Here is a 15,297-nt window from a genome sequence, read left to right as displayed (position 1 = left end):
CCCTCTACTGCAACACACTTGGGCAGGACCCTCAGTAAAAACAAGTTTCAATTAACTCTGGGAGGCTTTCCTGGGTTTAAACAACTGTATTCATACATAACTACAAAACGCCCCACAAAATGGTAACTATTTTATGCACGCTGGTGCATTTAAGATGCGGTAAAGCCGCATCCTAACCGCAGTGGGAGCGACGCGTCTTTTAATTTCACCCTAAAGCAATGTGAAATATACCCTGCGGCGGTATCAGCATTTCTCTCCCTCTCCCTTCCTCTCCCGGCTGAAAGAAGACACGGATAATCTGATTGCATGCATCACCTGGGTGTGAATAATGTGAGTAATTGAGCCTCCAGTGTCTCCGCGCGTGTTTGTGTATGTCGTGCAGTGGGGGAGCGGTAGCGTAGAGGTTAGCGCACTGAGCTACAAACGCGGTGATCCGAGTTCGATTCCTGCTCATGACCGATAGCAGTGGTGAATATTTTAACCGGTCCTGGGCCTCCCCTAGGTTGACACGGCCTTAAATTAGTCGGTAAAGCGATGCGTAAACATCTGCACTGGGGAAACAGAGGCGGCCGGGCGTGGCGCTGGCCACCCAACTCCTCGTGTGCCGTGTTGGCCATCAAAGATGCTCGCTCACAGCACCTGCCAAGTCTGTTAAGGCTACGTGGGGGATCTTTGTCTTTGTGTGTACACATAATCCACGCAGCTTGCACCATTTATTTATTTCTATATAGTTGCTGAGCACAAGGCCCACAGGGTCAAGTGAGCAGCGGAAAAGCAGCACTATCTTGCACTTGAGCAAGATTGTTATCGTTGTTATTGTTGATAAAAGTGAAGATGGTGGGAGGAGGCAGTTCCAAAGAGGAGCAGTTCCGAGGGAAGAAGGCGAAAGAGAAGCGGATAAACATTGCTACCATGATGAGCCAAGAATGTCTGTTTGTGTGTAATGCATGTGACGTCACTCCACATGCCGCACCCCCCCCCCCCTGTCATTAATATTCATGAGCGGGTGGATTTTTACACTCACGCAGAAGGTCGAGTGGAATTAATGTTTTTCCGCAAATTCGCTTAAGGTTTGATGTTTCTTTATCGAAAGAGAATCTAATAAATAAATATACACAGCAACAAAGTGGATTTGGTGCCTTTATTTATTTCTTCAGCACTTGAGACAAAAGGTAAGTCTAATTGATGCTTCTACATTATGGTAAAATAGACATGTCGGCGATTTTACAGATAGTGTATCGAATTCCAATTTATTTTAACCCCAGCGACTGAAAGCAGAAGAGAATAAAGTATCAGAGCAGTGAATTTGAACAAATTGCAGGTGAGTCAAATACAGTGCTAGAGTGACATGAAGTGAGATGTTTTAAGACTTCGTTTTGTGCAAGAATCACTGCCATTAATACAGTGCTACCGTGAAATGCAGTGAAGTGTTTGATGACATACTTTCGTGCAAGATTCACTGCCATTACTCTGCTGAATTTTTTCGTAAATATTACAGCTTCCGTCCTAGGACGGGCAAACAAGCTCGTATTAAAATAACAATTCAAGAGCTACAATAGAAAAAATAGGATAGGCGCATGTTTTGGGCAAGTGGCGGCAGCTTGGACAGGCCTTCATCCAGAAGTGGATTGACCACGGCCGATGATGATTATTGTTTTGGGTACTTCTTCATCGTGGAAAAAAGGTTCATGTGTGAACTCTCAAATTTTTTTACGTGACACAACTCCAAGAGAAATTGGTTCAATATATCAACGCAAGTTAGAGACATCTTATTGACTGTTAAGAAAAATGAGTGGCCATGGGCAGAGCACACGTTGCCAGAAGGGATGATGGTCGGTAGTCGAGGCGAACGATGGAATGGCATCCATCATCATCATCATCGTAGTCTGCCATGGTCAATCTACTGCTGGATGAAGACCTCCCCTAGCCACCACCATCTCTCACGATCGAGCGATTAATGAGCCACCCAGCAGCTGCTGCACATGCGAGCTGATCTCATACCCCATCTCCTCGGTTAGGCATCCTCTCGGAAGGCGTTTTCTCCCTTGGTTACTGCCACTCGGTTATTAATCTTGACTATCGGTCATCGTCCCTGCCCAAGGCCATTTACTTTTACTTCACACTTTTAATTAGTCTACGACCAGCGTGCGTGCCACTCTCTAACTTAATTCACATCGAAAAAAATGAGCCACACCTAAAGCAGAAACCCTGCGCATATGTACAAAACACAAGTTTTGTTTACACAAAACCTGAATAAATCAGTCTGGTGGACAATCAATTAATCCCCTTTGAAAATTACGCATATTACGTGCGCATAAACCTTGGGCGGACTAGCAATGAGCACGATCATTTAATTGCCTTTTTAGCTTCGGTCCGATACGGGCGGCAGGCATTAATCAGCCCGGCGCCACGGCGCTCGACATTCAGAAATGTAAATGAGACGAGGGAGTCGCAACCACCACCATTGCTACCACCACCACCAGCACCACTGCTGCCGCCTCCGCAAGCCCACGGCTGCTGCTGCTGCGCTGCGCTTCACGGCGCCGCACGCGCAAGCGCCCCGTACCTGTTGTCCGTGGGGAGCAGGGAGGCAAGCGCGAGCGCAGACAGCTTGCGCCTCCCTGGCTGCGTGATGTTGTCCATGCGGTCCACCCACATGTCCATGAGGGAGCCCAGCAGCTGGTCCGGCTGTGAAGCGATTAGGGAGGCGAGCGCTTAAGCGTAGCGCAAAACAAATGTGGAATCGCTCGCCCGCTTGCTGCGTAAGCTTTCGCGATGTGGTTTTTGCGTTGTTGTGCCGCGTCTTATTCGGAGATCACATCCTGACGTTCTGCTCCCACGTGCTTGCAGTTTCCTCGTTTCATGAAAGCAAAACGTCGGATGTCGTGCCGAACAACGTGCGGTACAACAACAACAGCGTGTCAGAAGAGCGACAACTCAAATTGTCTGCGTGACTCAACAGGACGAATTACACGTGGGAGAGCAAAGCCAACTGGGAGTCTTTTGTATCGCTAACTTGCTCGCTTGCTCGCCTGTCCGTTCTTTTATGGTGGAAGCAGTCAAAAGGCGAGGGCAAGGCACCCTGAACTCTCTGGTTTATACAAAATGAAATGGTTTTTTTTCGTCGTAAAAATCCATTTTGATCGTGCGAGCCTGAAAACTGGATTCGAGCCTAGGAACTCGGCGGAGCTGGCTTGATGCCCTGACCTTTGCGCGACCTCTAAATCAAACAACTCGACAGAGATGATGAACAAGGCACTGCCTTCACCTCTAGACCAAGCTCCATGTTGGTGACAAGAAGTCGGTTGCCGCCCCTTTTGGGAACACTCGCAGATGAGTGCATTGCCCCCCGCGTGTTAGAGATCAGCCTGTGGAATGCGACTTCACAGAATTAATTCTGGGATGCTTTCAAGTGACCTCTTACCCACACTGGGAGGACACTGCATATTAAAATACACATTGCTGTTGATGTGTTCTTTGCATAGTAGTCCAACTAGTGTTTAGTTTTATTCTCAAATCTGGATTTTTTTTTCTGAAACTTCAAGTGAAAAACCAAATGTATTGATAACCATGCCATATTAGCACGCTAAACTCATATAACCCTGCTTTTAGGGTTAGCGCGGTTGGCTATGAATGGTGCGAAAGAAGTTCAACATGCAGTAAACCCTCTCTATCCGCGAGGGTTACGTTCTTGAAAACGCTCATGAATGCAGAAACCTTGTTCCAATGGGAAAAATTTGGATACATTGGGGGGAAATGGTAAGTGTTTAATAACAATGACTTCAATTAATACGTAATAAATTATTAAGACAATGTGTTTTTTTATTACCTTTGATAATGATGATTTGACGTCGGTGGAGATGGTGGAGATGGTGAGGAATTGAGGATGACTCCTCGGGGAGATGCAGTTGTTTGATAACAATAACGCACAGTTGTTATCATTTTAGCACGGCTGAAAACTGGAATCGAGTCTAGGATTCTCAGCCATGTTGGCTTGGCGCGCTCACCTCGGAGCCACCCGGTCTCCTTTGAAACTAAAACCATCGTGAAACCGGAAACACCAAGAGACAAAGCTCCTCACCTCTTGGCCCAGCTCCATGCCGATCTGCCCGAGCAGGCCCGAAAAGTACGCAGGGTTCTGGAGGATGATTCTACCAAAGATGCCGAGGTACGTGGCCATCACAACCGGATACCTCTGATTGGGGCGAGAAGCACGGGGGGAGGTGGGGGGACACAAGGGGAGGTCACCTTCCCTGCGCTCGACAACACACGCTGCTGCGACGACAACCTGCCGCCGCTGCTGCTGCTGCTGCTAGAACGTATCACAACGTCCCCCCCCCCTCTCCCATGTGTGCTCGTCTGTGGTATCACAAGCAATCAGAGCGCTTTTTATGCACGAGAAAGAGGGCTTTATCAAGTCCATTGTTCGGAATTATTCACAGCCTTCGATATAACAATTAAGTGCCAATTAAAGAGGGTTGGTTAACAACAACGCCTACGTAATTCTGCGATGATCTGGTTTACGTGGAGAACGCTAATTGCGGGGCTTTTGTAATCACATTCGAACAGGGTGTGTATACGCTGGTACGTCAAACATGTTAATGTATTTGGCGATCTACGGATGTTCTCTCACCACGGTGAATTTCAAATCAGGAAGGGGGAGATGGGATGGGCAGGGGGGGGGAGGGTTGGATGTACAGGAGACGGCGTTTGCGGTTTGCAAATTTGCGCTTGACAATTATCAAAGACAAAAGAGAAAGCCATGCGCTGGAGTGGATGAAAGAATAGGATCAGTCTGGGCACCGATTCCAACCAACAAAGGCGGTCACTGCATCGCTCACTTTCAGATGTGCTTCTGCAGCCGTCTGGAACGCAGTTCCTTCTGATATTAGGAAGCCACTGGAGCGATGCACTTTCAAATCTATATATTTAAAATTAATTTCTTTTGAACTGCTTTCTGTGTTTAGTTTGTTGTCCTTCCCCCGCACCTCCGATTCGCATGGTTGGCTACGTACGGTGTGACAGAAGTTCAACATACATACAGGCAGAGCAAAAAAAACGACTACATACAAATGCCGGCATATATATATATATATTGTGTACGTATGTTCTATATGAAGATTAAAGCTTCGAGTCCCTTACCTCCCCATCCAGGATCCCTTTGAAGATGCTGGGAAGGAGTGGGTGGAAAATCTGTGGCCCTGCTACTGGGTGCACTTTGAGAATGTTTTCAATGATCTGCAAATGACAAACACAACACAAAAACAAGGCTCCTCCATATAGTCTGAACAGACTGTTTGGGGCAAGTGCTGTTAGCGAGTAGGACCTGTGAAGGCCAGGACGGCACACGAGGGGGGGGTGGGTCTCTGGCACCACTCCCGGCCGCCTTAACTCTCCCTTCGTGTTGATATTTACACATTGCACTGGGTACTTGAAAGTGTGAGGCCGAGTTGACCTAGGAGAAGCCCAGGACCGGTTCAGAAAATCGTCACCGGTGTTGTCCGTGAGCGGGAATCGAACCCGGGTCGCCGGGTTCATAGCACAAAAATCGTTGCACAACTGCTCATTGCGCACACACACCAACACATACACACACGTACGCGTGCCGCACATGCGTGCAAATGATGTGCACACCGCAAGACCAAAGGTGTTTTTTTTAGGAAGACAAATGACTGGAGCGGTTAAAAGCAACGGAGCAAATAATTTCTAACCGTATCTTAGAATTCTTTTGATGTCTCCTTTTTTTTCAGTACAAACATCAGTAGCCCTTCCGCCCCCCCAACCCCCCATACTTTCTGCCCTTGACATTTGGAGCAACAAAAAAATAAGCAGATGCACAAGGCTTAATTGACTCCCTTATTGTTTCTATTCACGGGCACTTGCATTTGATCCAATAATCGGATATTTCGAATAGACCGGCAGACTGACCGCGGTCCGACCCTCAAGTGCGAATGGCGATATGCAGATTTGAATCATGGAAAGAGCTTAAACTTCAACTCAACAATTTTTTTCATTTTACCAGGTTAGGCCCACTGAGCTACATAGCTCTTTTGCAGAAGCGACCTGGCCACAAATGATAGCAGCCAAATACTCCAAATGAGGCAAAAACGCAAGGACCTAGAGAAAAATCCACGCAACCAGGGAGAGAACATGTAAACTCCAAATATACAGGCAGTGTAAGGGTCGGGATTGAACCCACGACCTCCTGTACACCAGGCAAGGTTGTTAACATCTCGCCATGGGCGCCTGGTTTTGAACCACGTCGCAGTCATTCTGTGTGCTGGCAGAATGACAACTTTAAAAAAATGGACCCGTCACGTTTTATGATTACGGGGGATGGATCAATATTGTTTACAGTTTTATTCGGGTTGCACAAAAATCCACTCCGGTATGCAGCGTGCGCTTTGCTGACAAATGCACTAGTTTTGATGCATTTCCTGAAGACAACACACTGCCAAAGATTTCCTTGGTGACAGACCAAAATTCATAATTGATGTTATCAAAGCAGCTGGAGTTCTAAGAAATAAGCGACAGTGCCTCTTCGCTTTGTTTTGCATTCTTCTGAAAGGAATTTATTTCGTTTCCGAGGTTGTGAAAACAGGTGCACGCAGCCTTGCCAACAAACATTGCCAATACAACTTAAGCACCGTCAGATTTGCAGGTGCACTCCCTCAAAGACTTAAATCCATTCCCCAACCATTCACTTCGGACAGTTAAATCAACTTTCACGAAGGGCAGAAAAGCAGTGGGCCGTTTCTAATGTCCCTCTAGGAGTCCCATTGCCTCTGGCCAAGCCTCCTGGACAAGACTTCATGTCCATATGGAGCACAATGATCCGCGAGTACAAGGATGAATACATTTAATATTAAATGTACCCAATTACACTTAACCACGGTCATCGATGTCACGGTTATCATATATATGTGGATGCAGATCTTCTCTGCATTCCCAGGTTAAGGCTTCGGTCGATGGGTGACCGAGATTGTTCCCGTGTTGCCCCCAGGATATGGAACGGTCTTCCACGAGATATCAGGATCTCTGAATCTGTGGACATTTTTTTAAAATGTGCCTTAAAAGCTATGTATACGCTTCCACTGATTAAACTTGAAGTTCATTTACTAAATGGAATTGTGAAATGTATTTGTAATATAATAAGTTTCATGCTGAGTGTCTGCTGCTGATGTGTCCTCTACAGCGCTTTGAGATCCTTGATGAAAAGCGCTATATAAATGGAATTATTATATATGTAATAATTCAGAATTTCCAACAGACCAAACAATCCAGATTAAGTCAACCTTTGCTGAGTGGGATACTACTCATTCTCCTCCAGTGTCCCACACAGTCCAGGTGTCCCTTATCCCCAGCCGTCCGTACTGTCAACTCCCTGTCTCCGTGTCCAAGTCCAGGCTACAGACAATCCTCTTCTCTACCTATGACTCACTGCCTCTCTCTCTCTCTCCATAGATCAAATAAATATGCTCACTGTTCTGACCAATATCTTGAGATGCGGTCACATTTGGATGCTGTATAAATCCGCACTCTATGGGAAATGTACTGCAACAGAGGAGCAATAGCATCACTCGCACAGTTCAATGAGCCTCCCGTAATGCAGTATCACATCCATGCGTGTATTGATGAATAGATTCACTCGTAATATTTATTTATACTCGAGAAATCCGATGAGCTATAAAGTTCTTTATCACTGATTAAACACAGAAATGAATGAATTGCAACCGATTCTATGCTCAGGATATGTGCATTTATCAAGGCCTGTGATCACACGAGACTAACGTTTCCAAACGTCCCGTAAAGGACACGTATGTGCCAAGCAAACACGTGACCTGCACTCCTCGGGAACGAGAGGATCGTTTTTTCAGAATTAGCAACACCATGCCTCTAACTTTTACGCGAGTTCAGCCCCTTCTGTCACCGCAAAGGATTCTTTATACTCGGTCGACACTCACATAATCTTTGTTTGCATTACTATTGGAATACCACGGTGGCGAGATGTTATCTCCCTCTCCCGGTATGCAGGCGGTCGTGTGTTCGATCCGGACCCTGACGCCTGTATATTTGGAGTTTGCATGTCTCTCTCCACGTGGTCACGTAGATTTTTCTCCAGGTTTCAGAAACGTGCGTTTAGATTATTTGGCTGCTATGTATTTCCACACGATAAGCCGCCTTCTTGAGCTATCATTTGTGGCCTGCTCGCTTCTGAAAAAAAGCTATGTATGTATGTTGAACTGCTTTCGCACCGCACGTAGCCAACCGTGCTAATCGAAGGTGTGGGGGAAGGACAACAAACTAAACACAAAAATCAGTTCTAAAGAAATTCGTTTTCAATCTAGATTAAAAAGTGGAAAGCTTCAGTGGCTTCCTAATATCGGAAGGAGCGGCGTTCCAGACGGCCGAAGCACATCTGAAAGTGCGCAATGCAGTGACCGTCTTTGTTACATGACGAGCCAAAAGCCGCTGCAATATCGCTCAGTGGGGGCCTTACCTAGGAAAATAAAAAAAATCTTTAAAAATGTATATATAGTTCAGTGAAAGAAACAAAATTAGGATGGTGCCGAGGTGAAACCTGCCAAATGGAATATATTTTTTCTATTTGAAAGTCCTATTTGACCCTCTGTAAGTAAAAGCTTTCCCCACACCTCTTCCAGAGCCCAGCAATAACGGCTACGATTTTAGCAGGGAGGGGGGGGCTTGCGGACCCCGCACGCGACCTGCCCCTCGCGCTCTCTCGTGCACCGCTCCACATTCAAAAATGGAACTTCACGTCAAATCTTCACCTCCGGTAGGCTCAAGGATACAATCGTAGCGCTCGCAGCTGGCACAAGTTCAAAGAATAAAAAAACCCAGACTGATCAAAGGAGTGGCTGATTCATGTTCTTCCCTACCTAGCATATGTGAATGCGCTCGGACAGCCAATAAGAACAGCTTTTACCGGCGCACCGGAATCTCATCCGTACCGATGAGATCACACCGCCTTTTTATTAACCCCCAGGGCAATCAAATTTAAATCACCCCCCCCCCCCCGCATTGATAACGTGTGTAATTTTTTCTTCGTGGTCTCCTAACACGATCAGAATGAATTACGATCAAGCAACCTGTTTAACGTTACGCTCGTTAAAACTAATTTCTTGAGAACTGCTTTTTCTGGATGATGAATGCTGTACACGTGGTGTAATTCGTCTTCGATATTGATGCTTTTGTCGCGCGCATTTTTGTTGTTGTTGCTGTACTGATGCAGTAACACGGATCTCCCGTGTAAAACATTCGAGAAACTAGCCTAATGGGATAACACATTAAACACACTCAAACTCAATTGAAAGTTTAAACGTGGCTTGAAGGGACACAGATACAACTTCTCTGGCGAATATAGGCTTCTTTAGAAGAGCTTTCTTGTGTTTAGTTTGTTGTCCTTCCCCGTCGCACCTTCCGATTCGCACGGTTGGCTACAGACCTAATAAGACTTCGCAGTTCTGCCGGGCGCAGCGGCGGCCGTCGGCAAACAGCGCCTCCGTCTCGTGAAACCCGAGCGGAGGGCGCTGCACGCGGAGGGCGCTGCACGTGACGGCTTTGAAGCGCCCCGCCGAGCTTGCGGACAAACAGCGCTCTGCCTTATTTCCGTTATTTACAAAACGCGGCGGCTTGCAAGCATCGCAGGCAGGCTTGTTTGCACGCTGATGTTTTTTATATTTCTCACAACATAACTGTATGTACATGTCTTTAGCTTGGGTCAGATCATTATATATATGCATATTGTATATGTAACCCTTCCCCATCTTTGTTCACACAATCTTCACCATCAGCCACGAGTGATCCAGTGGTGGATGAAAGCCTCAATGTGCCATCACAGTCTCTTTACGGTCCTGCCATACAAACACTTCATCTAGATCCTGCACATGGGCCGGCTTCATCGCTCAGTCCCCACGAGTTCTCCCTTTGCCTGCCATTCCCTTTGCCTGCCATGGTTAGTCTCGACCCCCGGCGCTCATCCCATCCAGCGACGCGTTCTGCCCAGGTCTGCTTACTTTTCTCCGACAGTTAATAGATACAACAGACACACGGAGATAGATAGGTGACAGAGAAACAGAGAGAGCCAAAGACGTAAAGAGAGACGCTCGAGCCAGATGCGGCAGGGAAACACAGGAAGAGACAAACACACACGACACAAATAGACAGAGACACAGAGACATGGAGATATAGACAGAGACTGATAAAGACATGGAAAGTGACACCAAGTCAGACATGGAGCAACCCAGGGAGACACTGCGATAAAAAGCGACAGGCACAGAGAAGTGTGAAGGCCTCTAAGGAGACGGGGGGCTCTGTGCGCAAGTGTAAGTTCCACACGCGTGGAGACGGCAGTGCTGACAAGGACAAACCCGGGAAACGAGGCCACAGTGAAACATTCCAAACATAATAATAAAAAAATCAATAGTAACGCCACCTTCACCGAGCGCAAAAATCCTGACTAGCTATAACACTGTGTGCACCACCTTACGTTCCCCCCATTAATTCTGCGCCAAGTGACGGGCTCCATAACTTTAATGCAAACAGTTTGGGTCACGCTTGGCCGGATTCCGTTTGCTTAATGGGGGCTCTTGCACCATGACCCGAGTGTCGGTGTGAGCAAGGGCCCGGGCTACAACACCCCACCCCCTACCCCCTCCCCTCCACCCTCCCCTCGCCCGTCGATCACTGCCAGCTTGGAATGCCATTTCTCCATGGCCAGCAATGCATTTGTCAAGCGGGACTGACGGCGGCGGAGTGACTCGCTCACTCGCTCGTGCGTCCGTCCATCCATCCGTCCGTCGACCAGGCCACTGCAGTGCGGCAAAAGTCAAGGGTTCTCTCCCCCCCCATCACCCCGTCGCTGTAGCTCGCAGAGAGACGCACACACTCAAGAGGTTCCGCGTGTCGGGACGGCTACAGGGACCAGTCTAATTATAGTGGGGACACGGCCCCCCCTCCTCCATCCATCGTCTCTGGAGTGGCAAGTGGGGGGGTGGGGGGGTGGGGGGAGGGAGGTTCTGTCTCCCCCTCTCCCTGCTCGCCCTTGTCTCGGATAAGGAGCACAACTGGTCGCGAGGCGTGCAAGAATTAAATTGATTGTCACGATTCGAGGTCACGATTTTGATTCGAGAATGCATTCATTTTCCATCCCCTTTGTAGCTGTCTGTTTTGTAAGTCACCTTTATATTGGTAGAAATTTTAATAATTTTTCAATCCTTCCCACATTTTATGGAATGCCACGAGCCAGGGTCACAACGATTTAAATTATTATTTTTTGCCTCATTTTTGTGTCTCTGAATGTCTCGCCCGTCTTGTTTTCGTTCCAGCCATTATTAGCCTAAACTTTACATCTCCACAATATTGCACACATCGCAAATAACATTTTCTGCATGTTAAGTCTCCACAATGAGCGAGTTGCACGGGATGGTGGCAGAACGAGCTGATGAGTGGATGAGTGAGCAAGTAGGTTAGAGAGATGAGCGAGCGAGCGGGTAACTGAAAGGAAGAATGAGTGAGAGAGCAGGCGAGCTGGTGAGCAAGTGAGCGAGCGAGCAATTGGGTGAATGAGTGACACAGAATGTGCGCATGAGCGCGTGCGTGCGTGCTACCAAACAAACAACAAAACTGGTGAGCAGGTGGGCAGAACAGAGCAGAGCGAACGATTGCAATTAAGGGAACGGGACAAGCACGTACACGTAGAGTGACGGACACACCACACTCACCTTAAGGATGTGCACCTGCCCCTCGGTGGTGATGTCGGCCTGCAGGTCGCAGAATGCCTTGCACAGCGTGGCCCCGTAGCTCTGCGGGGACGCGGTAACATTTACATGCGAGCATTCATCATCCAGCAGAAGGCCCCCGAGGTTACCATTACCATACGGCACAAAGGCAGATGACAGCTCAAGGTTCCAAGAACAAGCCAACCACTTGGGCTTGCAAATCGCGAAGAGCCGTCGGTTCCATCCTGGCAGCATTCTTGCCTCCATCGCAAAGACGCGACGATACGATCACGTTTCGATTTTGTATATGGACACGCTGAGTGCGCGCGTGTGCGTGGGAGCAGTAGCGTAGCGGTTAGCGCACTGTGCGACGAACCCAACATCCCGAGTTCGATTCCCGCTCACGGCCAACACCCGTACGTCGACTCAGCCTAAAATTAGTACCTGGTACAGTGTGTAAACATTGCCACTAGAAAGACAAAGGCAGCTGGGCATGGTGCTGGCCACCCATCGTGTGCCGTGCCGGTCCTGATAGGTGCTCGCTAACGGCACTTGTCCCAACAATCTGTTAAGGCTATACGGGGGATCTTTGGTCTTTGTTTTTTGTGTCCCAGGATGTCCAACACGAGTTTGATAAAAAAATAAAATTCACGACCAGATGTTCTGCCACACTGCTCCAATAAAATCAGTCACTGCACTGAGGTTGTGTTAAACCGTATGGGATTTGAGTTCACAATGAGGTCACTCAACTAACCTTCCCCCCCTCGCATGATTTGGCACGAATCAGGGCCGTGAACCAATTCAAGGATTGATTCGCTTTCTTGTTGCGTTTTTACAGTCCCGTTTGTAGAGTTTTTTTTTCAGTTTATAACGTCTCATTTCTAAAGTGTGTATATCATTGGCATTACTGTAATGTAAGCACATTACATGCATAAATCCGAGGATATGCATTCTTACGCACGCAACATGCTGCATATTATCGTCTTAAACCTCAATGTTAATCCATGCATCAGCCGCACACCGACCCAGGCATATACCCAGACATACACAAATCCATGCACCCAGTTATATAATGAGAGATTTTGTCTTTGCCTTCACTGCAATACAAGCTGCGTGTAAAGTGCCCCAGGAATACAGTATTGTGCGAACTACATATAAGCTAATGGGAAGGCATTAAGGCAATGTTTCTCAACTCCATTCCTGGAGACGGACCCGATAGCAGCCACGCAGCGCGTGCAGTGGCTCATTCTGCACATGGGTAGAAGGGATTGGTAAATCAGGAAAATGCGGACCGCGGGTGGTTGGCGAGGTCTGGAGTGGAGAAACGCTGTCGGAAAGGACACTCATCTCACATCCTGCGCGGGAGGAGAGGTGGCACAGCAGTTAGCGCACCGAGCGAGCTGTAAATCGGGCGACCCGAGTTCAATTCACAAGCCGTGTAAAACAATAGCGGCAAGTGACAAATGATCTAGAACAATAAAAAAGTATATATTTTACCAGACAAGGCCCATTGAGTTTTCAAGCTTTTTTTCAGAAGTGACCCGGCCACAAATGATAGCTCAACGAAGTGGCTTATCACGTCCAAATTTATAACAGCCAAATACTCTTAACGCATGTTTCTAAACGTGGAGGGAAAATCAAGAGGACCCGGAGAAAAATCCACGCAACCACGGGGAGAACATCCAGACTCCAAATGTACAGGCCTCGGGGTCGGGATCGAACCCACAACCTCATGGACACCAGACGAGGTAGTCAACATCTCGCCACAGTGGCGCTCTGATCTGGTCCCATCCCCTTTTCCTCCACCAACCCGCACAGACCAGCGTGGTGAAAAACGGTCAAACAACGCCTGTGACTGACACTGCATGGGGCGGGGTGGGGATACCAGGCAGCAGGGGATTGACAAGGAGGGGGGGATGGGTGTGGCGGTAAACAGTAAATAAAACATAGCTCTCACCTCCAGAAATTCGACAGGAGCCAAGTAAGCGTAGGCCCGCACGATCTGTAAACACATCTGCATGTTCTCCGAGCCCAGTTCTGCAAACAGCAGGCAGGAGCAAGCGCATCCATCCATTCAGTTTCCGTGGCGCCGTAGTAACGCGTGTGCCTCATGGCAAGAGGAACCTGGGTTCAATTCCAGACTCGGGTGTGCCTGTCTATGTGGAGTTTGTGTGCTCTCTTGCTGTGCTGCATGGGCTTCCTCCGGGTTCTTTGGTTTCCTCCCATTAATTAAAAACAAAAAGCATACACTGTAACTGGCATTGGCCAAACATCCCAATGCTAAAGAAATCACCTGAAAATGACTCAATTGTAATTACACGGAGGGATGTCGCCCACTTCTGTGGCAAAACTTGACAGAACCCTTTAAATATATGAAAATAAGTGTAAAGCGCAAATAATTAGGATGAGTTAGTCACTTCAGATGGTTCTGTCGTAATAGGCAAAGAGGGTTAGAGAAGCTGTCGAGACGAACGCGACATATCCTGCGAGGACAAGGTAATTCACGGGGGAGGTCCGTCTATAATAATACCGCGTCATTTAAGGGCATCGGTCAATCACGCGGCGTGGCCTGAGCTGGTGGGGCCATGTGACGCTGGGTTGCATCGCTCACGGCACAAGACCGTGAGAAGTGGAAAGGATTAGGGTTTTCCCAAATGCGCCGGTGACACGGGGCGGACTAAGTATGGGAGTTTCATGGCCTCAATATAAAATTTCAAATTTGTGAAGGCTCGGGACAGCGTAAACTTTACACTTTTTTTTTGGCCAATTTATATTCATGGGCCTGCCGTTTGCATTGCACCGGCTTCATTACACTGCCCAAGAGGAACACAATTGGGTTAAATGAAATTAATGGGCACGCTTGCTACGAAATTGCAAAAGTAATGATGATGATGAATGTCGAGGTGCTGATAAGTTTCCATGCATTACTGACAATTTATGAGAAATTAAACAATGAACGCTAGCACACACCCGTATGTGTGCACACACACCCGTATGTGTGCACACACACCCGTATGTGTGCACACACACCCGTATGTGTGCACACACACCCGTATGTGTGCACACACACCCGTATGTGTGCACACACACCCGTATGTGTGCACACACACCCGTATGTGTGCACACACACCCGTATGTGTGCACACACACCCGTATGTGTGCACACACACCCGTATGTGTGCACACACACCATCCCACCTATAACATAATTCAGAATGTCATTCAAGTACTGCACGCATTGCCTCTGCGTACACAGACCGGAGCACGACGTTGGCAATGCGTACTTGATTGTACCTATTGTAAGTTTGCTCTCAATTATCGCGAACAATAGCTGTCTAATGAGCAGTTAAACACCGGCAGGTGAGCATTAATGAAGCGAAGCTGCTGCCTGGGAATACTCTGTCAGCAGAGATGTGGCGAACTGAGCACATTACTTATGCAGCATCTGGAATCACCCGCATGCAGCAATAAAAATTGTTCCAAGTTTTGTTGTTGTTATATGGATCCTTGCGGTTCAATCGCCGGTTCACGTGGGGGATTTTATAGAGGCCAGGAT

General features: G+C 47.7%; 1 protein-coding gene and 1 long non-coding RNA gene across 7 annotated transcripts in view; one reads left to right on the top strand and one right to left on the bottom strand.

The window, feature by feature from the left end:
• The window catches only part of IPO11 (importin 11), an 89,702-nt gene that overhangs the window by 14,545 nt on the left and 59,860 nt on the right, over positions 1–15,297 (bottom strand). For both annotated transcript variants that reach the window (XM_078599818.1, XM_078599817.1), the window contains exons 23-27: positions 13,699–13,778; positions 11,745–11,825; positions 5,143–5,238; positions 4,082–4,195; positions 2,567–2,688 (exon numbers count right to left, since the gene is read on the bottom strand). In XM_078599818.1, the coding sequence (XP_078455944.1) occupies positions 2,567–2,688; positions 4,082–4,195; positions 5,143–5,238; positions 11,745–11,825; positions 13,699–13,778 (493 nt within the window). The remainder of the gene's footprint in view (positions 1–2,566; positions 2,689–4,081; positions 4,196–5,142; positions 5,239–11,744; positions 11,826–13,698; positions 13,779–15,297) is intronic.
• Positions 910–11,304, top strand: LOC144721889 (uncharacterized). Of its 5 annotated transcripts, none has more exons than XR_013585991.1 (2): positions 910–1,172; positions 3,948–11,304. It is a non-coding gene; the product is annotated as an uncharacterized LOC144721889 (long non-coding RNA). The 5 variants fall into 5 exon arrangements; XR_013585994.1 differs by having other exon boundaries at positions 2,851–11,304; XR_013585993.1 differs by having other exon boundaries at positions 1,266–11,304.

The sequence above is a fragment of the Lampetra planeri genome, chromosome 13 (genome assembly GCF_965212315.1).
Source record: "Lampetra planeri chromosome 13, kcLamPlan1.2.h2, whole genome shotgun sequence".
In the NCBI taxonomy this organism is placed as follows: domain Eukaryota; kingdom Metazoa; phylum Chordata; class Hyperoartia; order Petromyzontiformes; family Petromyzontidae; genus Lampetra; species Lampetra planeri.
This window is presented reverse-complemented; position numbering and strand designations above follow the sequence as displayed.